Source organism: Leucopleurus acutus, assembly GCF_964270905.1.
Source record: "Leucopleurus acutus genome assembly, chromosome: 1".
Taxonomy (NCBI): Eukaryota; Metazoa; Chordata; class Mammalia; order Artiodactyla; family Delphinidae; genus Leucopleurus; species Leucopleurus acutus.
The window spans coordinates 93,046,718-93,074,342 of NC_139142.1; the positions used below are offsets into that span (position 1 = coordinate 93,046,718).

General features: G+C 42.5%; 1 protein-coding gene across 1 annotated transcript in view; it reads right to left on the bottom strand.

Moving 5' to 3' along the window:
- Positions 1–9,481: 9,481 nt before the first annotated feature.
- Positions 9,482–27,625, bottom strand: part of TNFAIP8L3 (TNF alpha induced protein 8 like 3) — a 40,336-nt gene continuing 22,192 nt past the window's right edge. The window contains exon 2 of the mRNA XM_082850601.1: positions 9,482–10,996. Within this exon, the coding sequence (XP_082706727.1) occupies positions 10,434–10,996 (563 nt within the window). The 3' untranslated portion in view covers positions 9,482–10,433. The remainder of the gene's footprint in view (positions 10,997–27,625) is intronic.

The following is a 27,625-nucleotide window of genomic DNA, read 5'->3' on the forward strand; positions in this document are numbered from 1 at the left end:
CGGGGATCTGTGCTCTGATCACTGATTGCTCCTTCTGATCACAGAGGTGCAGGTGATCATTGTCGTACCTCCCACCATTGCTGTAAGTCCCTCATCTTCCAGCTGATGTGACTTCTAGGGGATTTAGAGAACTGGCGCCTTCCCCTCGTCATATTTCTCTTTTTTCCTTTTTGGGAGCCAGGTATCAAAGACAAGGACATTCAAAATCACCTTCATATATGGGGAAAATTAGAAAGTGACTATGCCTGCCCAGGGAAAAGTGCAAGCTCAGAAAGGAGCTGAGAAGACCTTAGGTTTATACCTCAGGCTTGGCACAGAGACAGCCTATGACAATAAAACAACAACAGAAACAACAAAATCTAGCAAACTCTGGGAAAGGGGAGAACCTGATTTCCAAAGTTAACACATTATTAGATTCAAATGTCCAGTTTTCAACAAAAAATCATCATCCAAGAATCCTATATGTGGCTAAACTGTCCTTCAGAAGTGAGGGAGAAATTAAGACGTTCCCAGAAAAACAAAAGCTAAGGGAGTTTGTTACCACTAGCCCCACCCTGGAAGAAATGCTCAAGGGAGTCCTGCAGGGTGAAATTAAAAGACACTAGGCAGGGCTTCCCTGGTAACACAGTGGTTAAGAATATGCCTGCCAATGCAGGGGACACGGGTTCGAGCCCTGGACTGGGAAGATCCCACATGCCGCAGAGCAACTAAGCCCATGCTCCACAACTACTGAGCCTGCGCTCTAGAGCCCATGAGCCACAACTACTGAAGCCCATGTGCCTAGAGCCCGTGCTCCGCAACAAGGGAAGCCACCGCAATGAGAAGCCCGCGCACCGCAATGAAGAGTAGCTCCCGCTCACTGCAACTAAAGAAAGCCTACACACAGCAACGAAGACCCAAGGCAGCCAAAAAAAAAAAAAAAAATACACTAGGCAGTAACTTGAAGCTTATGAAGTAAAGATCTCAATAGCAGTAAATACATGGGCAATTATAAAAGCTAATATTAATGTAACAATAATTTGTAACTCCGCTTTTTGTTTTCTACATGATTTAAGGACTAGTACATTTAAAAGAATTATTTGTTTATGTTTTGAGGGACACAATGCATAAAGATGTCATTTTGTGATATCAACAACTGAAAGGGGTGGGGTCAGAGCTATAAAGGAGCAGAGTTTTTGTATGTTATTGAAGTTAAACTGGTATAAATTCAAATTAGAGTATTATAACTTTAGGATGTCAAATGTAATCCCCAGGGTAACCACAAAGAAAATAGTTATACACAAAAGGAAATGAGAAAGAATTTTAACATTTCTCTACAAAATATCAACTAAACACAAAAGAAGAAAGAAATGCAGGAAATGAGGGACAAAAAGCTATAAGCCATATAGAAAACAAATAGCAAAAGGACAGAAGTAAGTCCCTCCTTATCAGTAAGTACTTTAAATGTAAGTAGATTAAACTCTCCAATCAAAAGACAGAGATTGGCAGAATGGATAAAAACACATGATCCAACTATATGCTGTTTACAAAAGACTCACTTCAGATCCAAAGACACAAATACGTTGAAAGTGAATGGATGGAAAAAGATACTTCATGCAAATAGAAACCAAAACAGAGCAGGAGTGGCTATACTAATATCAGACAAAATAGATTTTAAATCCAAAAATGTTACAAGAGACAAAGAAGGACATTGTATATTGATAAAAGGTTCAATACAGCAAGAAGATATGACAATTATAAACATTTATGCACTTAATAGCAGACCATCAAAAGCCATGAAGCAAAACCTGATAGAATCAAAGAGAGAAATAGATACTCTACAATACTAGTTCGAGACTTCAGTACCCACTCTTCCTTACACTTAGCTGAATCCGCCCCCCTTCCCCCCATGCAGAGGCTGATGAGGCTTGTCTTCAACAGAGGATGCTTGAGGCTCAACCTGGTTCAGCATAATGAGTCTTAGTCATGGGTGTCATCAGGATTTGTTTGCTCTGAATCTACAATCATAGGGCAATTCCAATATTGATAAATTATTGTTTATGATATTTTGTGGGGGAGGGGCGAGCCACTTTTATATTGCTAGTAAGGTGAGGTGGGGTTGGGAGGTGATAGCTAAAGGGTACCAGGTTCCTTTTTGAGGCCATGAAAATGTTGTAAAATTGACTGTGGTTGTGGTTGCACAAAACTCTGAATATACCCAAAGCCACTGAATTCTACACTTTAAATAGGCGAATTGTATGTTACGTGAATTATATTTCAATAAAGCTATTTTTAAAAAGGTGAGTTCACAGACTTAGAGAACAAACTTATGGTTACCAGTGGGGAAGGGTGGGAGGGAGGGATAGACTGGGAATTTGGGATTGACATTTACACACTGCTATATTTAAAATAAAATGCCTAAAAATAAAAAAATAAAAAGGTGAGTTCGCAACACCAAGGTGCATGGAATATACTGTGTAAAGATATGTATTAAAGATGATTCAAACAATGCAGGGGAAGGTTTTGAGAATTCCATAAAATGTCCCATTTGTTGGGGGAATGGCTTTATTAATATATTTTAAAGTAATTCTGATAGTTTCCCATGATATTTGACTCAAATCGGTAGTGACTTATTCATGACTTTGCATATTACCCTGTTATCTCTACAGAGATACATTACTGGAGTTGGACACGTTTCAACTTAAAATGTATGTCTCAGTAAAAGATCAGTCCTAACATTGAATAGCAGTGAGCCCCTGCTAAGCTGGTGACTGGCTGACTACCTGGGCCCACATTGTGTAGTTCACTGGTCTTTGTGGTTTTTACCTTGCATTTTCTGGCTTAAAGCTTTTCCCTTCTGAAATCACGAATTTAGATCTACAGTCAAAAATCTTTTTTTAAAATTGAAGTATAGTTGATTTACAGTATTGTGTTAGTTTCAGGTGTACAGCATAGTGATTCAGTTTTGTTTGTTTTCCAGGTTATATTCCATTATAGGTTATTACAAGATATTGAATATAATTCCCTGTGGTATACAGTAAGTCCTTGTTGCTTATCTATTTTATGTATAGTAGTTTGTATCTGTTAAACCCATACCCCTAATTTGTCCCTCCTGCCCTCCCTCTCCCCTTTGGTAACCATAAATTTGTTTTCTGTGTCTGTGAGTCTGTTTCTGTTTTGTATATACATTCATTTGTATTATTTTTAATTTTTTAAAATTGTATTTATTTTTGGCTGCATTGGGTCTTTGTTGCTGTGTGTGGGCTTTCTTTAGTTGCAGAGAGTGGGGGCTACTCTTCCTTGTGGTGTTGCGCGGGCTTCTCATTGTGGTGGCTTCTCTTGTTGCGGATCACGGGCTCTAGGTGTGCAGGCTTCAGTAGTTGTAGCTTGCAGGCTCTAGAGCGCTGGCTCAGTAGTTGTGGCGCATGGGCTTAGTTGCTCCACGGCATGAGGGATCTTCCCGGACCAGGGCTTGAACCCATGTCCCCTGCATTGGCAGGTGGATCCTTAACCACTGCGCCACCAGGGAAGCCCAGTATTATTGTTTAGATTCCACATTTGAGTGGTATCATATAGTATTTGTCTTTCTCTGTCTGACTTATTTCACTAAGCATAATATTCTCTAGGTCCATTAACCCCTAGTTGGCCTCATCATTTGCAGATATTTTCTCCTATTCTGTAGGTCGTGTTTTCATTTTGTTGAAGGTTTCCTTTGCTGTGCAAAAGCTTGTAAGTTTAATTATGTCCCACTTGTTTATTTTTGCTTTTATTTCTTTTGCCTTGGGAGACTGATCTAAGAAAATATTGCTACAATTTATGTCAGAGAATGTTTTGCTTATGTTCTCTTCTAGGAGTTTTATGGTGTCATGTCTTATAGTTAGGTCTTTAAACCATTTTGAGTTTATTTTTGTATATAGCTTGAGGGAGTGTTCTAATTTCATTGATTTACACATAGCTGTCCAGTTTTCCCAACACCACTTGTTGAAGAGACTGTCTTTTCTCCATTGTATATTCTTCTCTCCTTTGTCATAGATTAATTGACGGTAGGTATGTGGGTTTATTTCTGGGTTCTCTATTTTATTCCATTGAACTATATGTCTGTTTTTATGCCAGTACCACACTGTTTTGATTACTGTAGCTTTGTAGTATAGTCCGATGTCTGGAAGGGGTAGGCCTCCAGCTTTGTTCTTTTTCCTCAGGATTGCTTTGGCAATTCTGGGCCTTTGTGGTTCTATATAAATTTCAGGATTATTTATTCTAGTTCTGTGAAAAATGTTATGGGTATTTTGATAGGAATTGCATTAACTCTGTAGATTGCTTTTGGTAGTATGGCCATTTAAACAATATTAATTCTTCCAATCCAAGAGCATGGAATATCTTTCCATTTCTTTGAATTGTCTTCAATTTTCTTTCTTTTTTTTAAATTAATTTTTTTATTTCTTGGTTTTCTTTTTTTTAATAAATTTATTTTATTTATTTATTTATTTTTGGCTGTGTTGGGTCTTCATTGCTATGCACGGGCTTTCTCTAGTTGTGGCGAGTGGGGACTACTCTTCATTGCGGTGCGTGGGCTTCTCATTGCAGTGGCTTCTCTTGTTGTGGAGCAGGGACTCTAGGCACGTGGCCTTCAGTAGTTGCAGCACACGGGGTCGGTAGTTGTGGCTCACGGGGTTAGTTGCTCCGTGGCATGTGGGATCTTCCCGGACCAGGGATGGAACCCATGTCTGCTGAATTGGCAGGCAGATTCTCATCCACCGCGGCACCAGGGAAGACCCCCTTTCTTTTTCAAATTTTTATTGGAGTATAATTGATTTACAATATTGTGTTAGTTGTCTTGAATTTTCTTTATCAGTGTTTTATAGTTTTCAGCATATAGGTCTTTTGCCTCCTTGGTTAGGTTTATTCCTAGGTTTTTTGTTTGTCTGTTTTCTTTTTTGTTTTTACTTTCTATGCTCAAAGATCTTGAAGGGAATCATTGAGGTGTCATTTCTCAGTCCATTTGGAAGTATTGCTTCATTTAAATAATGAACAGCTTCACTTCTAAGAAACATACAATATAGAAATGCGCAGAGCTTCTTCCCTCTTATGATACTCGGAATGTGAAATTTTGGGACTGGAGGGATTCTTAGAGACCTTGTGCAACTCTGTTTTTACGGTTGAGGAAACTGAGGCCCAGAGAAGTGAAGTATTGATATAAGGAAATCACCAGGTATTGGGCAAGCTGAGACTAAACCTCCTGACTCATGGCTTGTTTCATATTCTATACCTTCTGCTGCTTATGAAAGCTGAAAAGAAAATAAAACCCAAAATACTCATCTCCCTGGTCTCCCCAAACCCAAACTCAACAACCTGTTTCTAAAATCAAGTTGTAACTGTTTCTGAATCACAGAGCAGGGGTAGCCCCATCCTATCACTGAGGAAGTATGACCCTCTCAGCAGGGAAGCTGCTGCTCTGACAGGTGGAAGGACCCCAATTACCCTCCAGGGACCAGCCCACAAGCTCTTCTTTCACAAGTGAGAGAGGCTGGAAGAGTGCTCCCTCCCTCCATAAAGTAGGTTAATTGCGGCTTCCTTGCTAGCCTCCACACTCGCTCTGTGCCAAGCTCTGGCTCCCACCCAGCTCCTCCTTAAGGCGGAGCCAAACCCCAGACTCCCTTTTCCCAGGACCTGGTCCAGAAAGGCCTTAGAGTCAGCAAGAGGAGCTCTATACCACAGCCTGGGGGACCCTGGCTGCCCAAGCTCCAGCTTCCTGGGTGAGTGGCCAGACCTCTCCTCTGTAGAGACCTGCCGCAGCTCAGCATAGAAATGACAAGGTAGGGAAAGGACAGGTTAGTAGTGTCACTGAGGAATATATAAATATACCACTAAACCAATATAATGAGAATATACCAGTGCTGGAGGTAAGGTGTGAAAGAGAGCTTGCTCTGGCTGACCACTCCTTCTGACACTGGGAGGAATTCTGAGTGTCACGTGCCTTAAGTTCAGATAAGAAATAAGCTCCTAGGATCCTGGGACCACACAACTGATACCTGGGCCTCTGCACTCCAACAGGTGCTGCTGGATTGGGAGAGTATGAGCAGGTACAGGTGACTTTTCTTCACAAGGAGGTTTTGCAAGTTTTCTCCACTCTTCCCTTCCTTGGGAGGAGCAGTGTCTGGTGTGTCCAGCGATGGCCTCTCTTGTGCTTTGAGATTTATTATCAGAATTGCCAGGATGGGTTGGTCAATTCTTTGATTACTTATGGTAGCTTTTTCTGGCCAGTTTTCAAAGGGAAGGCGGGACATGTGGGATCCCACCTCTTTCCGTAGAAGGCCTATGTGTCCCCCAGACACAGGTTCACCCCTCAACCTTTGAGCCCCCAAAAATGAGTCACCGTCAGGGGCAGGGTAACACTCATTCATTCTCTGCAAGCCTATACTTTCATATGTTGTAGCAACATTTCTCAAAATGAAGAACTCATGGATGCCCAAGCTATGCCTGCAGACCCCTAGGGGATGCCCAGGTAGTTAGAGAAATGCATTAAGTTAAATTCTCTTCTTTCACTTGATCAATCAGCATGAACAACACTGTAAACACAAAGAGAAACTCGAACCCTGAAGACGGATGGCACCACGTGGCTATAAGGTAGTCATCCCTATGTGACTCAGAAAGTACTGAGGCTGATTTTGATTTTTTTAAAAAAATATTTATTTATTTGGTTGCGCCGGGTCTTAGTTGCGGCACGTGGGATCCTTTTTGCTGCATGCAGGATCTTTGTTGCAGTGTGTGGGATCTTTAGTAGCGGCATGCGGGGTCTAGTTCCCTGACCAGGGATCAAACCTGGGCCCCCTGCATTGGGAGCGCAGAGTCTTAACTGCTGGACTACCAGGGAAGTCCCTGATTTTTATTTTTATTTTTTTTAAGTTGTCAGAATGAAACAAAAATTTAAAGACTCCATTTAGAACTCATGGACTTTAACCCACTCACCCCTGCTCCCCCAGAACTTTCAGGGATTTCCAGATGCCATTTTGAGGAACAGGATTGTAGAAGAGTCTTTCCCCTATCAAGCAAGGCCTCCCTCTTAAGGAAAGAGCAAGAGGTGGCCTGGTTTGAGCTGTGGCCCAATAGCAGGATCACACTAAGCAAAGGAAACCCACTGACCACACAGTTTTGAGTTGGGAGGGCCCTGGAAACCCTTTCTTCAAAGGCCATCTGATTCATGACTCTATTGTCAATATCCCATTCCATTCCTGGACAGTTCCTGCTAATGCAATGTCTTTGCAGCCAGAGTTGGCTGATCTAGAATTTTCACTGATTGGTTTTGTTCTTGACATCTGGGACCATGTTGAATTTTTTTTTTAAAAGCCCTCAAAATATTGGGGCAGAGGGTGCGTAGGCCTGATTTGAGCTCCTTTCTTTTTTTATATAAATGGATACAAGAAGTTCATTGGAGCAGCCAATGAATGTACTGATTTGCTGCTGAAAAATGTACAGATGGGTGAGATGGGAGTTTGGAGGAGAAGTACAGATGATGAAGTCTTTTCATTTGGATTTGTCACTGAGCAGAGACCTGGAGTTGCTGAGGGTGTCAAGACTCACAAATGCAAACACAGGGAAGAAGAGTGATAACAGACACATGGCAGGCACAGCCAGCAGGGAATGTGTTTCTGTAGGTTCAGACACACAAAGAAGGACACAACCAGGGGTGGTGTCCTCCCCTGGGGACAGAGCTGAGTGCTCAGGGATGGTGGAAGACTCAGTGATGTTTCCAGATGAAACTGCTCCTGCCACCCCCACAACCCTTAAAGAATGGGTTCTGCCTCTGCCCTTGGGTTGCTGAGCCAGGCATTGCTCTCTGAAGTTTGCGTGGGGCTTGAGCAAGTGAGTGTTTCAGGACTGTTGCTTCTTTTGAAATCGGTTTTCTTTAAGGTGCCACCTACATGTAGATATTGTAACTTTGCTTTTGTGGGTTTTCACTATCGAAAATTTAGTGCAGAGTTCCAAGCACAAATGTATGTCTACAGAGTCTTATTTTTATAAGCATCTGCTGGCCTCTGTCACATTGTTTTCAACCAAAACAGCTTTTTAGGGGCACTAAGTGACGTGGTTAGAGTCTTCAGGATAAACCAATAATGAGATTCCTTGGCCACTAGATTGTTATGTAAAATATTTGAAATTTGTAAGCTTTTCTGTTGGCCCATGACACTCAATCATCACATGAATTTACATGCCAGCGGTATTTTTGAAAGGCATACACGGGATAGGTGTTGACTTTTTAGAGGCGTGGTGGGTTACTTGTGCCTGGGTAACCCAGGTTCCCTTGGCTACTGTTGATAAGATGGAGACACACCTGGCTGGCCTCGTGGTAGAGCGCCCTTTGGCTGCCTCAGTGGAGAAGCCTAAGGTGGTAGAACGTTTTGGTCCACACCGTCATTGCACCCCATTCCTTCAGTGGCTTGAGGCTCAGAACCTCCCACTGTGCCGTGACCTGTGGAGAGAGGAGAACCCGCAGTCCTCTTTGGCTGGGGATCCTGCCTTCTTCCCTGCTGTGTCTCAGATGGACAGGAGACAGTTCCACCCATTCCTTTGGCAGGGCTGAGTTCTCTGGGTAGGTCCACCTACTTAGTGAAAAAAGAACCTGCTTCTAGAACCATCCATCATACTAGAAAGCGGTCCTTCATCAGACAAGTACACCAACACAGGCATCGAGGAGGACTCTGTATGTGAAAATTCGGCTACGGCTGGGCTGCTTGCTGCCTGGTGGCAGGTGGGCAGGGAGGAGCCTGTCGCCTGTACCTTCCACGGGCACTGCCTAAATGACCAGTGACCTCCCCAGCCCAGATGTGCACAGGGCATCACTGTTCTGTCCTCGGGACTGTGAGAAGGGGCTGGGCCATGTTTGTCAAACATGGAGACAGGGGCTGACTTAACTATTCCCTATTCCCCACTGGACATCCTTCCTGTGAAGTAATTTTGAATACTGGTAGCTGAAGAACTTAACAGGATACTTTATACTGATGTTGACATGGGAGCCAGTTGGGGCTGAATGGCCACAGCAGGTTCAGTGACCATCTTTTCACACCCTCGCACCAACCATCTCTGCTAGAGAGAGGCCATGGGGTGGGATGAACCATGGGGCTGAGCTAATGTAGTATTTTTGCATTATCATCAGATACAGGAGAAGCATAACAGGACAGGAGGTGATGATGGAAGGGCAAATCTCTTAAGGTGGTGTCCTCCAGACAACGTTATAAGGCATTAAATATTTTGTGTGAAAGCAAGGATTTGAGACATTCAGAGAAGGCGGTCACAGTGTCTATGAACTAGCTCCCTACTAACCAGGGGAACAGGCTCCACCCTATACGTGCTACCCCAGGGGCTACTTTCCCTTAGGGTCTGAGTGCAAAGCTCTTACTCTTCATTGTCTTCTTCCTTTCAATCCCATTATTCCTAACACTGTATCTAACTCCAAGGAATTTGATTTTTGAATCACAACTCCAAAACCTCTTATTTGAAGGGTAATTTCAATTTATTAACAAACCAGAGAAAACAGCACAGAATGACTGTGAAAGACCAAGAAAGATGGATAGGGCTTCATTCTGCCCAACTCTCCTGTGCGTGCCAGCATAAACCTTCCCTGTGCCTCCCGGATGGTGCCCCTCAGATGGGGAGAGGCCAGTCCTGCAGGGGCAGGGGGAGCACAGTTCTTCTCTGCTTCTGCATGATGGGTGGGAAACTCTCTCTCCACTCTCCCCCTCCCCACCCCAGAAAGTTTCCCTCTGCAGGACCATAAACCTGCACATCTAAGACCTAAAAAACATAGCTCTTGAAAAATACTTTTCCAATTTGCAGCTATACTTTTTCACACCTTTGGATTCATTTTATTTTGTTTGAAACAGCACATCTAGAGACAAATTGCAAACCCAGCCCATTAGAAACTATTGTTCTTTTCTCTGCTGCTTAATAGTCTAGATCCAGGTTGATCCCTGCCACATGCCAAAGAGAAACTAGTTAGACCTTTTATTAGTTTTTAAAAGCATGAACATAATCTCATTTGATCTTCACAGCAGCCCTGGGAGGTAGGCAGGTGGGCATGATGGTTCCAGGATCCAGAGGACAAAATTGTAACTGATGGAGCTGGGAACCAAACCCATGTCCTCTGACCCCTGGTCCAGGGCTCCTTCCATTCCACAAGATGAACTGGGCCCACCTAGATGAGTAGGGCAGCTTTTCTGCTTAGAATAGATGAGATGTCCTTTGGACTTGCAAACAAAGGAGATTTTAAGTACAGACCTCAGCAGAGAGCTTAGGTGATAAACACACCTGAGCTCAATCTAGCATCAACATCAGAGGGATGAACAGGACAGAACATGGGCATCTTTGACAAGGGTTTCTTCTTGTTTTCCTGATTCTCACCTGGAACACGCTGGGTGCTGTAACATGAATGCAGCCAAGTCCAGGAGGAGGGAAGGCATTCAGAGGACTTTCTCATCTAGCAATTTATTGATTCCTTCACAAATCCTCTTGAGGTTGGGCCTACAGTCTCCATCCAGGCTATAAAGGGTGGAGAGGAATTCCATATCAGCAAAGTGGTTGAAGACATGGTTGATGCGCCCGTGGCTCCTGGGTGTCAGGTGTCTCTGTACCAGTTCATGCACCAGGTCCTGGCACTCATGTAGGAGCTTGGAGAGCACATTTCTATCGAAGGTGTATTCTACCTCATAGAAGCTGACGATTGTCATGGCCGTCTGGTTCAGTTTCTTCCTGAGCTTCTCCACGATAACAACCTCCTCCTGGCTGAACTGGTTGTTCCGGTAGAGGATCCCAATTTTGATTGCCACCTTGATTAAGTCTTTCATGATCTTGTGGGCTTCCTTCTTGTTGTGTGTGTGCTCTTTGGTGACTTTGTAGAGCTCATCAAAGATCTCGCTGCTGGTGTCATCAATCAGCATGTTGGCCACAGTTTTACTGGCTATTTTGCTCAGAATCTTCTTCTGGGCTTGAAGGGCAAGGTTCTTTGAACTAAAAACATCAGGACCTATGGTAAGAAAAGAAATAAAAGTTATAGAAATACTGGAACTGATTATTATGTTTCTACAAGTGAAACATACTAACTTGAACTTACGTTCTTACAGCAAAAATTCATGCCTTCATACCCCACGACTCTTTTATGGAACCCCACCCCAGCCCGGTTACTCCACTGTGCTTGCCACATGACATGCTTGTTTACCCTCTTGAACCTTTTAAATTGTGCTCTTTCCTCTCTAGATGTGGTCTCCTCATGTCCGGGCCAAATCTCATGCTTTTGACTTACTTCATGCAAAAAGCCTCCTTGACTCTATTCGCTCACGAAGAACTCCCTACAATGATTACTGCCCAGGAAACTATTCAGTTCTGCAAATTTACAGAAGGAAATTATTGCTTAATGATAAGAAACTACTACTTAGGACAGGCCTAAGAGATCCCATTGCCAACCCCATTCTTAGGACAGACCTGGGTGGTTGATCATGGTAGTATTTTTTCTTTTCTTTTTTTTTTTTTTTTTTTTTGCGGTATGCGGGCCTCTCACTGTTGTGGCCTCTCCCATTGTGGAGCACAGGCTCTGGACGCGCAGGCTCAGCGGCCATGGCTCACGGGTCCAGCCACTCCGCGGCATGTGGGATCTTCCTGGACCGGGGCACGAACCCGTGTCCCATGCATCGGCAGGCGGACTCTCAACCACTGTGCCACCAGGGAAGCCCCATGGTAGTGGTTTTTGACTGAGTCTCAGAATTCATATTTCATTGAGTCTAAGATGTATTTTTTTTCATGTTTGATATCTTGGAAATTGGGATGTGTCTTATAGTCACTGTTGCGAGGTGGTAGTTGTGCTGTGGTTGCATTACCTGTGTGTGCATCAGTTTACACAATAGGAGACAGATTTGGAATAAGTCATGAGTACTCTTGTAAGAAATGTTGCTCACCAATGTTCTCGATGGCACACAGAACCACATTTTGTGGGAAACACAGACATCAACAGTTCCAAGCAAAGATGCTTCGGCTGAGTACAGAACTACCCTGAATGTGAGGAAGCTTAGAAAAACCAAAGCCACTTTATTTCCCTGTTACTTTCCACTTTATGAATGAATGAGAACAATATATGTTAAAAGAAATAACACTATGTACAAGTAAGTCTAAAAGGGATCTTTCAATAAGTATAAAACTAAAATTCTAAGCAATAAGAAAGCAACCATTTGCAGTTTAATTGGCAGCATTTTCTTCTTTCTTAAGAGCATAAAAGGCATCTTATAATCGATGGTGTCTTAGATTGGATCGAACACTCCATGAAGTCACCAGTTAGCTGGAACTGATATTTGACAGTCAGCAGTACGTGTGTGCATCGTTCTTATCTTCCCAAGGACATTCAAGTCGCTGGAGGACAGAGACAACATCTCCTACAGCACCTAGCTCAGTTCTGGGCACAGGGATGGAATGGTGTTTGTTAAGTTAAATGACAGAATAATACTGCAGAAGAATAAATTTTCCTTTGAGAACTGACGGCTCTAGGATCTCTAGAGTTGTCCAGTGCTCTGTGGCAACATGGAAATGACAGGCAGCGTGGACAGACAGGTGGCCACACATACTAGCTTTTGCAATCCTGGCTGGCCCCTCCCCAACTCATATCCCACCCCCTCTGCCCACCTCAGACCCATCCCCTCAGTGGAATGCTATTAATCCCTGGTGCTTAGGTCTTGCAGACATGGACTCAGTTAACACTTAAACACAATTCAGACATACGCCGCATATCCCCTCATGGACTGACTCTCTCCCTCCCAGCCCAGCCTTGCTCCCTCGGCCCTGGGTCTTTCCAGGACAGCTACTTCTGCTAATGGACCTCTTCCAGATGTAAGCTGCAGGGTCATGGCCTTGAGTGGGGTCACTAAAGTGGGATCAGCAGAACTAAAGCAGCAGGCACCACGGGTCTCCCACAGCCCCAGGAAGCTCTCTCCTAAAAGTCTGAGACCATAGACTCTTTAAGCAACTTTGGAGCAAGTGACCCTGATACAGCCAGGATTTTCCCTTCAGCTTCAGTGTGAAGGGAATATACAGTAATTCTTGACTTTTCCTTACGGTGAGATTTATGCCCTTCCAGAGTTTGAGACAAATAATATTTCTGCCCGGTCTGATCATCTACCATGGTCACCCAGACCTTTGTGTAAATAACCTTTGTTCCAAAAACATCAAATTCCTCCTCCCCAAACAAATATTTACCAGCATTAAGGATGTTTAAAAGATTGTGCTGTATACTTTGAAATCAGTTCCACAGGAGAAACTTAAAGACTTTGAGCTTTGGCCCTGTCACCAAAATAAGTATATGCCTCCTTAGGTGATTATTTTGATGGGAACAATGGAATCTAGATGGATCTGTTCTGGAATATCAAAAAATGAGTCATTTCTTTGTAGACACAACTCCTAAAAACTGCTTGAGAAGAAGGTATTTGAAGAGGTTCTCTGGAAGTGCAGCACACACGTATTTACACAGAAGCAAGCCCACTGGACGTCCCAAGCCCAGGGCATTGGTGGCCCACGGCAGCTGTTGTTGAATGAGGAAGCACTGGCTCTGTGTCAGGCACTTCATGGCTTTAACCCTAAGAGCTGGGTGAAGCTGGTGTTTTTAACCAAGGCTTCCCTGCTAGCCGGATTCCAAACCCTGCTCTTTTCACCACCAGCATTCCCAGAAGTTTTCTCCAGAGCAGTGGTCATCATACCTTTTGCTGTTACAGCCCCATAAGAATTTTGAAAAGCTAATACCTCCTTGCACATTTTTTAACTTGACAGCAAGTATTTTTCACCTTATGGTTAAATAGTTAGAATTTCTAAGTAGATTAAATGTCTAGATATTATAAATATTGATACTTTAAAATCAATGTGTTAAATTATTCTTTTAAAAGTGTCCAATGTACATACCACATACCACAGTGATACAACATCCATTATTGTCCGTTTTAAAATGGCAGGAGCAAGCTCTCCTTTAAAAATTAGAGCTGCTGCCATAAACAAGACAAAAAGACAACCCTCAGAATGGGAGAAAATATTTGCAAATGAAGCAACTGACAAAGGATTAATCTCCAAAATTTACAAGCAGCTCATGCAGCTCAATGTCAAAAAAACAAACAACCCAATCCAATAATGGGCAGAAAACCTAAATAGACATTTCTCCAAAGAAGATATACAGATGGCCAGCAAACACATGAAAGGATGCTCAGCATCACTAATCATTAGAAAAATGCAAATCAAAACTACAATGAGGTATCACCTCACACCGGTCAGAATCGCCATCATCAAAAAATCTACAAACAATAAATGCTGGAGAGGGTGTGGAGAAAAGGAACCTTCTTGCACTGTTGGTGGGAATGTAAATTGATACAGCCACTATGTAGAACAGTATGGAGGTTCCTTAAAAAACTAAAAATAGAACTACCATACGACCCAGCAATCCCACTATTGGGCATATACCCTGAGAAAACCATAATTCAAGAAGAGTCATGTACCACAAGGTTCACTGCAGCTCTATTTACAATAGCCAGGACATGGAAGCAACCTAAGTGTCCATCATCGGATGAATGGATAAAGAAGATGTGGCACATATATACAATGGAATATTACTCAGCCATAAAAGGAAACAAAATTGAGTTATTTGTGGTGAGGTGGATGGACCTAGAGACTCATACAGAGTGAAATTAAGTCAGAAAGAGAAAAACAAATACCGTATGCTAACACATATATATGTCATCTAAAAAAAAAAAGGTTCTGAAGAACCTAGGGGCAGGACAGGAATAAAGACGCAGATGTAGAGAACGGACTTGAGGACATGGGAACGGGTAACAGTAAGCTGGGATGAAGTGAGAGAGTGGTATGGACATATATACACTACCAAATGTAAATAGATAGCTAGTGGGAAGCAGCCACATAGCACAGGGAGATCAGCTCGGCGCTTTGTGTCCATCTAGAGGGGTGGGATAGGGAGGGTGGGAGGGAGATGCAAGAGGGAGGGGATATGGGGATATATGTATATGTATAGCTGATTCACTTTGTTATAAAGCAGAAACTAACACACCATTGTAAAGCAATTATACTCCAATAAAGATGTTAAAAAAAATTAGAGTTGCTACATTATTCTTTTTTCTCCTTGAAATTGTATCTCTATTCTATGACATTCAGAAACTTTAACTTGATATCTGTTTTTATGCTTGAAAATGTTTTACTTGATCAATCCGTCATAATTCTCTATAACCAAAGGATCCATACATATTGAAAGTTAAATTAAAAGACGATTCCAGTGATCAAAATCTCCAGTCCTTAAAAAAATTCCTTCTGGAGTGAGTTATTGGGTACAAGTATTAAACTTTTGATAAATACTAAACATAAAAAATAAAGTTTTAATGGAAATGGACCTCCAAATGAGATGGGTAGGGGCAGGTTATAGTGCTTTGATTAAGAGAGGCATCACCAACACCAAAGCTTCACATCATCCCTTTGTTTGACCAGGTTTTCCAACCCAGGAAAATGTATTTGTTGCAATAAGATTCCTTATGGGTGGGAACCCCATGACTGAAACAGTGGAAAGAAGGAAAGTTCACCACCTTGTGACCTCAGATTGTTGCTCTGACAGATGAATTTAGAAGAGTATTGCGGCTTCCTTGGTGGCGCGGTGGTTAAGAATCCGCCTGCCAACACAGGGGACACAGCTTCAAGTCCTTGTCTGGGAAGATCCCACATGCCACGGAGCAACTAAACCCGTGTGCCACAACTACTGAAGCCTGCACGCCTAGAGCGTGTGCCCCACAACAAGAGAAGCCACCGCAATGAGAAGCCCTCGCACCGCAACGAAGAGTAGCCCCTGCTCACCGCAACTAGAGAAAGCCCACACGCAGCAACGAAGACCCAACGCAGCCAAAAAAAAAAATTAAATACATTTATATAAGAAAAGAGTATTGAAGTGAGAAAGAGGAATTGGATTTATAAATCAGTTCCCCCAAAACTCTCCTCATCTGCTCATCGCATGGAAAGTCTCTGGTCTCTCCGTGGTGCGCACACCAGTTTGAGTCCTGCTCTTTTGTAAGAGCAGTAGCATTCCATGAGATGTTAAGTGGTGTTCTTTGGGGGATGGGGGTGGGGGAGGGGAGTAAAGAGGTTTTTTCTTTTTTTTAAAGGTTATACTCCATTTATAATTATAAAATATTGGCTATATTCCCCATGTTGTACAATATATCCTTGTAGCTTATTCTTTGCATAATAGTTTGTACCTCTGAATTCTCTACCCCTATCTTGCCCCTCCCCTCTTCCCTCTCCCCACTGGTAACCATTAGTCTGTTATCTGTATCTGTGAGTCTGCTTCTTTTTTGTTATATTCACTAGTTTGTTGCTGTATGTTTTAGATTCCACATGAGTGATATCATACAGTATTTGCCTTTCCCTGAGCGACTCATTTCACTTTTCATAGTACTCTCTGAATAAAGTTTCTTGATCAAATAAGTTTGGAAAACACTGGGTTAAGCAACATTAAACAGAATCTTGTAAGACTTTAAAAATATTTCTTTAATTGATTAGGGTGTTTTATCAACTGTCAGAGAGGCATGGGTATGGTAGGCAGAATCATGGCCCCCAAAGATGTCCACATCCTAGTCCTGGAACCTGTGCGTGTGTTACCTTATCTGGTAAAAGAGACTTTGCAGACATGACTAAAGTTAAGGATTTGGGGATGGAGAAATCACCCTGGATTAGCCAGTGAGCCTGATGCAATCACAGGGGTCTTTATCAGTGAAAGAGGGAGAGAGAGTCAGAAAAGGAGATGTGGTGATGGAAGGAGAGGATCGAAGGGATGTAAAATGGCTGGCTTCAAAGATGGAGGAGGGAACCACCAGCCAAGGAACGTAGGCAGCCTCTAGAAGCTGAAAAAGGCAAGGGAACAGATTACCCCTAGAGCCTCCAGAAAAAATGCAGCCCTGCTGACACAATGATTTTCAGACCTGTATAACTCATTTAGGATGTCTGACCTCCAATGCTGTGAGATGATAAATTTATGTTGTTTTAAATCACTGAGTTTGTGGTAATTTGTTACAGTAGCTCTAGGAAACTACTTCAGGTGAGTAGAGTGTGGTAAAGCATTTCTCAGTTTTATCTGGTCAGGAAACTCTGGTTTATTCGTTGTTGTTTTTTTGTTTTTTGGCGCACTGCAAGGCGTGCGGGATCTTAGTTCCCCGACCAGGGATTGAACCTGTGCCCCCTGCAGTGGGAGCACTGGACCGTCAGGGAAGTCCCAGAAAACTGTGTTTTTTGAGTAGAGTTACCAACTGCCCTGATTTGCCAGGATTGAGGGGTTTCCTGCGTGGTAGACTTTCAGGGCTAAAATTGGAAAAGTCCAGGCAACTTGGGACAAGTTGGTCACCCTATTTCTGAGCCACTAGTGATACATATTATCATTGACCTAAAAAATGAAGAACAGGGAAGTAACAAAGGAAAAATTCCAGAGGGAGGAAGATGATACATACCTAATATTGAAGATCCTATCATCTCAGCAGGGTAAGCTGTATACTCTTGTTGCCACACTTATTTTTTGCGGTATGCGGGCCTCTCACCGTTGTGGCCTCTCCTGTTGCAGAGCACAGGCTCCGGACGCGCAGGCTCAGCGGCCATGGCTCACGGGCCTAGCCACTCCGTGACATGTGGGATCCTCCCGGACTAGGGCACGAACCCGCATCCCCTGCATCGGCAGGCGGACTCTCAACCACTGCGCCACCAGGGAAGCCCCCTTCTCTACTTTTAAATTCTAGAGTCAACCTTAATTTTTTTTTTGGGGGGGGGTCTCTTTTGGGCCAAGGTTTCTTTTGTCCCTTGGTTGCTCTGCAATTATTGAGCATTTACTATTTGTTCAACTCTGTAAGAAGTGCTATGGGGGATGTCCTCCCCCCCCCCCCCAATATTTAATTGGGTCCTACTCTGAATGTTGTCCTGCAGGGAGGAGAAATATAGACAAATGAAACAAAATACTTAAATATGTGAAACAGCCCAAATTGGCATGAGTGAGAACAGCTGGGGGAAGCTCTATGGGCTCTGAAGGTAGACTTCAATGTGGATAGGTGGGGATGGCTACAATATCAGGAAGTGGTTTCTAAAGTTATCCAAACAGGCCAGCAATTTTCCCCCAATCACAAAGGCCTTGGGTGGTTTCCCTCATATGTTCTCAGCTATTTCTCTTGTAAAAGAACATGTTATTTACCTACAAAGGGACTTGAGGTACAAGCTTCTATGGTGTGGGCTCAGGAGAGTCACAGGTATCAAATCTCTGAAGCCCAACAATCAAGAGGCTAGAGCAGAGGAATTACAGATCATCAAATTATAAGGGAAGCTTTAACAAAAAACAACAAGCAAGTAGATTCCCACACTTACTCCAGACTGTCAGTATTAAAATCTTTAGGAGTAAGGCCAGTAATCACAAGCTCTCTAACATTCAGCATGATTCTGACATGCTGAAGGTAGGGCCCACTGATCACGGCATGCCCCAATGTGTATCTTACAGAATACTAGTCCCATCAGATGTTCCATGGGAGAAAGTTTTGTGGTGAGCTAAATGAGTTTGTAGATGACTACACATTGTGGCTGGCTTTTCATGGTGTGCCATACCAGGTAGCTTATTAAAGGCTCTGAGAGGTCCTGTAGTAAAGATACCTGTATAGTTTTGTTATTTATTTGATGAAATAACATCAAGACACCAATCTGGTCAACTCTGACAACTCCCAGGGGGAGGGCTGGAGAGCCAGTACTGTTTCCAACATGCACACACGATTTAAGGGAGAGTGTGTGCACTGAGGGAGAGCTGGGTGGGGCAGACTTTTTGTAGATGGAAATCTTGGGCTTGTTTCCTTCCATCCATCCTTCTGTCTCCACCTTTTGCAGAGGGACCATGTTGGTGACCCATCAGGGAGAAACACTAAGGGCTGAGAGGAAGAGTGTGAGCTTTGGAAGCCAAAGTCAGGAGTGCAGTTGAGATACCTGGGGAAACAGGCCTAACTGGCATGCACATGTTTGTTTGTGGGAAACACCGGGAAGATCTAGGATAGGTCGTGGCAAAAACTATTCTTTTTTTCTTGCATACAAGCCTTAAGAAGACTCTTTTAGCCAGCAATGATTCTCTTAACCATTTTTGAACAAAAGTTCCCATTTCCCAGCCATGAAAAGTAAGGGATTGTTTACAGTAGCTTAGAATCTCTGAGAATGGAAATAAAAATGTGATTATGCAGCTATTATTATGCAGCTCACCTAACTAGCACAAGGAGAGGAGACTGAGAAAGCTGCAAAGTTCATCCTTGTAGGAAAAAACAGGGGCTTCCTTCAACCAAATCTGATGGAGGAGCTCAGATGAAAGGATTATGGAGTCAGTGCTCTGAGAATAAGCACCCTTGGAACATTACAGGGAAAGAAAAAGTACCAGAACTATGTTGGGAAAATGGCGTGACAATGGGAGTGAACTAGTTTGAAGAGAGAAAGCAAAAGATAATTTAAGTGGGCCCTTCACTGCATGGAAAAATGCTGGGGCTAGTCTGAGCTGATGCTTCTATAAATGATGTTCAGCTGTAGCACAGGTGATGTTTCTAGAAAACACTAAGCTCTCCCGGATGGTGAAATGCCAAGCTGGTGGTGATAAACAGCAGGAAGATCTTATCAAGTCAAGGGTGAGTGGGCAGAAAAGAGGCAGATGAACTTCAGCATGGTAAGGGCAAAGTAATACATTCCGGGAAATATAAATGATAGTTATGAAAGATGACAGGCTCTCAGCTGTCAGTTACAGCCCAGAGAGGAGCTTTGAGCATCAAGCCAGGATGGATTGTGGCAGAGAGGGGCTAGGGGACAGACTCAGCTCTTCTCTCCTTACTCTCAGGACTTGGTAACTTCTCTACCTCTGGTTAAGGAGTGTGTGGAAAACTAGCATATGAGGATGGATAGCTGTTTCAAAATTATAAAGTTATCTGTAATAGCACTCACACAATATCACTTCACTTCTGTAAACGGCTTAGGATAATGGCAAGGAAGAGAGTTAGCTAAAAATGTTAAGTAGAAGTTAGGGGTGGAGATGGTACCCTGAGAAAAACAATCTGTGGTGCTTAATAAGCACCATCTGTCAAAGTCGAAGGTCCAGAGTACAAGGAAGGTGGGAGGGGAGTCTCCGGGGCATGGGGAGGGGAAGGCCTGGGCAAAGGGTGATTTGTGGTAGTCCAAGTTTCTGGCACTCAATCACTTACATTTAACTGTTGGAAATAAAGTTCAAGCATGCTTCCTTGAGACGGAGCAGCCTTACAAACTACTTTGAATGTGAACTTTCACAATGAGCACCTATCCTTCTGCTCACCTGCACAGGCACCCAGAAAAGCTGATTGGGCCAGTCATGTCCCTTAAGCTCCATCCTTCACAGCCAATAAGGGGCCAGGAGCCGGGGGAGAGTAATACCCTCCCCCCTCCCTTCCTGCTTCATGGTGGGTTCTCTGGATGAATGATAAGGAAGGGGTTGGCTCTGGGGGTGAGGTGGTCTGCAGGATGGGATATCCATGACAAGGATACAACACCTTCTAGAGAAGACATTGCCTCTGCTTAAGTTCTAGGCCCCTATGTAGCTATGGGGACAAAATTATTAAGGAACCTTAAGTAGTTTTTTGAAATGCAAACCTAACACTGTTACAGTTTCCAGAAAGACTAACTGAGGTGTTGCATCTCCAGTGGAGTCAAACTGGAGAACATTTTCCTTCCCTTGTATAGTAAGACTGTGGTTTGTATACTGCCGGAGTATTAAAGAAAAAAGACGGCACGAGAGGAGGTACAATGAAGTGAAATGGTCAAGGGATGGTAGGATCTTTGAGTTAGAGACAAGCAAAATCTTGATCCTTCCCTCCCCCCACAGAAAATGATCAATGCTTGGCAGCTCATGAAAAATGCCTTTTAGGTCTAATCCCTGTCATACTTGAATGAGATGGCATTTTCTAGGCTTAAGAAAGGTACTTTGGGATAATTTAAAAGGCATCACAGTAAAACTTAGATGACCTAGGAGGGATAGGAAATAGACTTTTCTGACTGGGAGTTAATCCAGCACACCCTTGAGGCTTTCTTAGGTTTGGTCTCTTCCCCACCCTCCAAGAGAGCCTTGAGGACATGTCCCCTGGGCTCACCCCTGATGCTGAGAAGACCTGAGGTCCCCAGATTTCCACTGCCTGCAATAAGAAGCAAGCAGCTTGTGGGTCCTGTGAGTGGGTCCCCGTGACTTGAAGGGCAGCAGCTTCCACCAGGCACTCTGAGGGCGTGTGCAAAATGAAAACATTAGAACCTTTATTTCTGTTTCCTTGTTTTCTAATGAGATGGGTTAAGGTTTACTAATATTTAACATTCAGGCTAACCTTGGGACCCACTGGTGTGTGGCATTCTAAGGAAAGAGGGGAAGATCCCCCTGTTTCCCGGGGGTAGGGGAGTATTTTAGTGTGTCTCTCTCATTTGTTTGTTGCCTTTCAGCAGTTTTGATTTTTTTTGGCATATGTTTGCGTGTGCTTGGTTAAACAGACTCACTGATTATATTATTTAGTTCTAACTAAACTAACCCTTATGAAATGGACCAATGATTTCAAAAGATTCCTGCAAGAAACAAAACTGAGGCCTGAAGACAATACACTAATCATGCCAGCACAAGTAAATGGCAAGAACATGGCAGAGCTGATGATTATCCTCCTCATCGTAAGAGCTTTTCTGCAGCTAAATTATAAGGTAAAAGTACTGATCTAGTCAGATCAAACAAGAAACGGGCTATAAAAATTTCAAAAATTCTAATAAGATGATTTGAAATATGGATTTTACACACTTTTACTTGCTTCGAGATATTCCCCAAGGCAGTAGGAAGCCACAGCAATTAGCAAGACAGCCATATTGTGATTTTGATCTTAGCTTGTCCTGTGGGTGACGGGGAGAGGCAATAAGGAACAGACTGTGACTCTGGGGGAAAGAGATGCGTCAGGGGTGATGCTGAGTGCTTCTTCTAGCTTGGGAGATGTGGGGTGGGGAACATTAGGCAGCACCAACTGAAACAGGCATCTGGGAGCATATGTGGGGAAGATGACTTCAGTCCTGAGTACGCTGAGTTCGAGGGGTTCCGGGGGGGCATCTAGGTAGAGATGGTCACATGAGCCTGTACAGTAGGCACCTCCAACTCAACATGTTCTACCCTGAGTTCCCCATTTCCCCATTCAAACCATGTCCCTATCCATCAAGCAATTGATGGTGAAAAGACCTAGTTTCCCTAAATAATTAGCCAATTAAAGACGCAGATGTAGAGGATGGACTTGAGGACACAGGGAGGGGGAAGGGTAAGCTGGGATGAAGTGAGAGAGTGGCATGGACATATATACACTACCAAATGTAAAATAGCTAGTTAGAGGGAAGCAGCTGCATAGCACAGGGAGATCAGCTTGGTGATTTGTGACCACCTAGAGGGATGGGATAGGTAGGGTGGGAGGGAGACACAAGAGGGAGGAGATATGGGGATATATGTATATGTATAGCTGATTCACTTTGTTATACAGCAGAAACAAACATACCATTGTAAAGCAATTATACTTCAATAAAGATGTTAAAAAATAAAAAGATCCCGAGGGATAAACAGGTTATTCCTTTAAAATGCAAATTCCTACTTCAGTGGTTAAAATGTACTCTCTGTTCAAAGCTTGCTGGGGATCAAGTTAGTCAGAATCACACGATAGCCCTCCTAGGGCTTCTCTCTCCCCTTCGTGGCCCACCACCAAATCGCCCCTCCTTCCCCACCAAGAAAATGGATTCTTTTAAAATGAGGATAGGAAGTGAGAGGCAGGCTTGGGTACAGTAGGATTGGGGTAGAGAGTGGAAGGAGGAAGGACTGAATTGCTAGAGACAGCCAAATGCAGGGGAGGGGTGTTGCATTAGCCAGTCTTCACCACTTTGCATTCCCCTTCATGTGGCCAGTCGTCCTGCTCTAGCTCGGGCTTGGGTGCCCCTGAAATCTTGCCTTTGGGTCAGGCCTGGGAACAGGCACAGAGTTTTGCTTTGCCCTGGGTGGCTGCTCAGTCCTAGAGATTCATTCATCCAGCAGTCAGGAGTGAGGATTTGAGTGTTTTGTGGGGACCAGATAGGATGAAATTTCCTAGCTAATACTGGATGTTTTAGGGTGCTGAGAAAGGACATGCAACAGTAGACAAAACAGGGTGTTTCTTATAGGAAAGCAGATTCAGATCATTGTGACACCTTACACTGAGTAATTACACTTTAAAACCAGCATTTGATGACATTCAAGATGACGACTCTTTTTTTTTTCATTTCAAAAAAATTTCCTGGGCCTTGAAATAACATCGTTTCAGGTGAAGTGAAGAAATGTTGGCAGGGCCAGCTGTAAGACCTTCCAGCTCATTATCTCATTTTGTCGTAGATGCCCCCAATCCACCCATCCATTCACACTGAGGGATTCATAGTTCAATTAATAATCATGTCAGAGATAATGTTAACTACTGAGCACAGATTATGTACCTGAGGTAGTATATACTATGTATTTGATCCTCACAAGAGGTCTGCAAAAGAAAGACTGTAATAAGTCCCATTTTATAGATGAGGAAACTGAGGAACAGCAGATTTAAGTAATTCATTCAAAGCTACGAGGCTAGTAAGAGAGCTGCAGTTGAGTCAAATCAAATCTAGACAAAGCCTGCAATCCTTGCCTTCCTGCATCTGCTTTTAGAAGATTTTCCCTGGCTCCCTAATGACTGTGATTTCTCACTTATTTGAGACAGTAATTATGCCTCAATTAAAATTCCTATCTAGCAACAAGATTTACATTTCATAATTTTTTTCTTAAATACAAAAAAAGCCAGTCTTATGATGTGATAGAACAATACTACCTATTCATCAAAACTTGAAGGTAGATGTAGCTCTCATCTTTAGAGGGCATTCTATATATTTGAACAGAGTTGCGTGGTGGTTTTGTTTTTCATATTGATTTTACAGCTAGCTCTGAAAAGTGAATGAGTGATAATTTTACTTACCAGAGCTAACTGAAGCAGATACTTGAGAAGTCACTGGGGGGGCGGGGGGGGGGGCAGGGTGAATCATCTCCAACTCAACAGGTTAATTTTGGAGATCTGAGAGATATTTTTGTCTCACTGCAGTAGAAGAGCAATCATCACTAAAAACAACATCTACTTACATGATTTCTTTAAACAAAGCTTATTCATCCCCTCCCCCACTCTCTTTTGCATCTAAAAAAAACTAGTGTCTCTCTGAATAGTAGGTCATACTCAGGCATAATAAAATAAAAATAGAGTCTATGTATATAGTGCATTATGCACAGTAACTCATTGTATCCTTGCAACAACTTAACATGCATGTACTAATATCACTACCACCACCACCATCATCATCATCATCATCATCATCAATTTACATCCAAGGAAACCACGCAAAGGGAGATTAAGCAGCTTGTTTAAAACTACCATTTAGGAAGTGACAGAGCTCGATTCAGACCCAGGCAGACTGCCCCAGAGTCCCGTGCTTCAAGCCGCCACACTAAACTGCCATTCCTGAGGTGATAAACATCAATTAGTTTAAATGTGTTTTTGAATTATTGCCCATTTTAAGATGGAGATTGAGCTGTTTTTTTCCTCCGAAGAATTGTTTTAAAAAACCATGGGGCTTCCCTGGTGGCACAGTGGTTGGGAGTCCACCTGCCCATGCAGGGGACGCGGGTTCGTGCCCCGGTCCGGGAAGATCCCACATGCCGCAGAGTGGCTGGGCCTGTGAGCCATGGCTGCTGAGCCTGCGCGTCCGGAGCCTGTGCTCCGCAACGGGAGAGGCCACAACAGTGAGAGGCCCGCGTACCGCAAAAAAATAAATAAATAAAAATAAATAAAAATAAATAAATAAAATAAAAAACCATGAAGCATTTCAAATATACAGACAAAACAGAAGATAATATAACAAACTCTACTTGTATGGCCACCACCCAGATGGAACAAATCTTAATATTCTGCCCTCAAAGACAGAGGCGGGGGTGTTTTCAACTCCCTTTCTTTTGTTTTCAACTCCCTTTCTTTCCCTTCTATCTCCTCAGATCTAATTGCACTTCAGAAGTCGAGGTGTCTTTTTGTCTCATCCAAGTTTTTATACGTTTGCCTCATGAGTATGCATGCATCAGCATTATATTGTTCAGAGTGTTTGTAAACTTCAGTTTAAGTAAACTTCAGTAAACTTCAGTTAAAGTTAAACTGAAGTTTAACTTCAGTTAAACTTCAGTAAACTTCAGTTAAAGGTGTCACACTGCACAGATCCTTCTGCATCTCTTCATTCAACATCTTTCTTGCAAGATTTATCTAATTAGTCATTTCATTGCTTATATGAATATATTCTTTATCCATGTTTCCTATTGATGGACATTTACATTATTTCTACTTTTGCAAGCAAATAAGTCCACAGTCGTGTCTCCTTGTGCACACACACAATAGCCTCCCAGGTTCTATACCTAGAACACAACTTCCGAGTCCTGTAGCACAGCTGCCAATTGCTTCCAGCGAGATTGCACTAATTTTCACTCCCAGCAGCAGTGTGTGAGTTCCTGTGGATCTACTTCCTCATCAACACTTCAGATAGTCCACCTTTAAAATTTTTGCCAATTTGCTAAGTACCAAATGGTATCTTGTTTCAATATGCCTTTTCCTGATTGTTACTGAGATTCAATATATTTTTGTATATATTGAGCAGTCAGGTCTTTCTCATCTGTGAATTGCTTATTCATGTAGTCATTTCCCCCCTAATTGGATTGTATGTCTTTTTCTTGTTAATTTGTAGGAGGTTTTATGTATTATGGATTCTAATTCTTTGCTGATCACATGACTTGCAAAAATCTCCTCCCAGTCTGTAGCATTACCTTTTAACTTTATTTATCGTGTCTTTAACTGTATAGAAATTAAAATTTTTACTCTAGTTAAATTTAACTAATTTATCAGTCTTTCCCTTTATGGTTAGTGGTTTTTATATTTTGTGTTAAAAGAATCCTTTCTGCCATGAGTTGATAAATGAGTCTTATATATTTTCCAAAAGTTTTAAGGTTTTGCTTTGCACCTTTAGGTCTTTAATCTATCTGGAAATTATTTGGGGATGTTGTAGGAGGTACATTTTTCTCCTCATAATTTATTCAATGTATTGAATAGTTCATCCTTCTGCTACTGATCTGTTAGGCCACCTTTTTCTTAACAAGTTCCCCTATTGCATGGGTCTGAGTTTTTTACCTTATTCTGTTGATCAATTTGTCTATTTCAGTACCAACACCACACTGTCCTAATTACTGTAACTCATAATAAGTCTTGATTGGCCATAGGGAAGTTCCCCCCATTTTATTCTTCTTAGAAATTATTTTGATTATTCTTTTTTTTTTTTTTGCGGTACGCGGGCCTCTAACTGTTGTGGCCTCTCCCGTTGCGGAGCACAGGCTCCGGACGCGCAGGCTCAGTGGCCATGGCTCACGGGCCCAGCCGCTCTGCGGCATGTGGGATCTTCCCGGACCGGGGCACGAACCCGTGTCCCCTGCATCGGCAGGCGGACTCTCAACCACTGCGCCACCAGGGAAGCCCTGTTTTGATTATTCTTGCCTTTACTCCTTCAACTGAATTTTTGGGTCATTTGACCAAATTCCATGAACACCTTGTGTTAATCTGAGGTAAGCTGGTATCTTTATGATAGTAAGCTTCCCATCCATTAACATGATATATCTCTCCATTTAGTCAGAACATCTTCTCTGTTCTTCAATAATGTTTTATAGTCATCCCCATAAAGCTCTTGCATACCTTTAATTATTGTTACTTCTAGGTACCGAATAGTTTTGGTTGCTACTCTAAGTGTAATTTTTTTCTCTTATAGTTTCTAAATGGTTATTAATGATGTATAGGAACCCAACTGATTCCTGTATATTTATCTCCAATTAAAAAATTTTGCTAAGTTCTGTTATTAGTCCTAACTTGCTTGGGTTTTTTAATGTGGACAACTACACTGCCTGCACAAAATGATTGTTTCCTTCTACTTCCCATTTCTTTTTCTTCCCTTATTGCACTGGTGGGAAACTCTAGTACAATGCTGAATAGTAAGGGTGCTATTTGGGATCCCTGTCTTGTTCTTGACTTAAACAGGGTTGCTTCTAAAATTTACCCACCATGTATAATGTCTGCTGTAGATTTTTGATGGATACTACTTATTAAGTTAAGAAATCTTCCTTATGTTCCTAGTTTGCTAAGGCTTTTGTTTGTTTTAAGGTAAAAATGTGTATCTAATTTTATCAAATACTTTCTTTGTACCTACTGAGATGATTATATGGTTTATCTCTCTTAATATGTGAATTTAACCAGTTATTAAGAGACTTTTCATTTAAATCATCATCGCATTCCAAGGATAAGCCCTACTTGATCATGTATTTAATATACTGAAGAATTCTATATTCATAAATATCATATTCAGCATTTTGCAACTATGCTCAAAGGTGAGATTGGTCTATAAGTTTCTCCTAGTATAGTCCTTGTCTGATTTTGATGTCAGAGTAAACTAGCTTCATAAAATGGATTGGGTTGCTTTTTCTTTTTCTATTCTC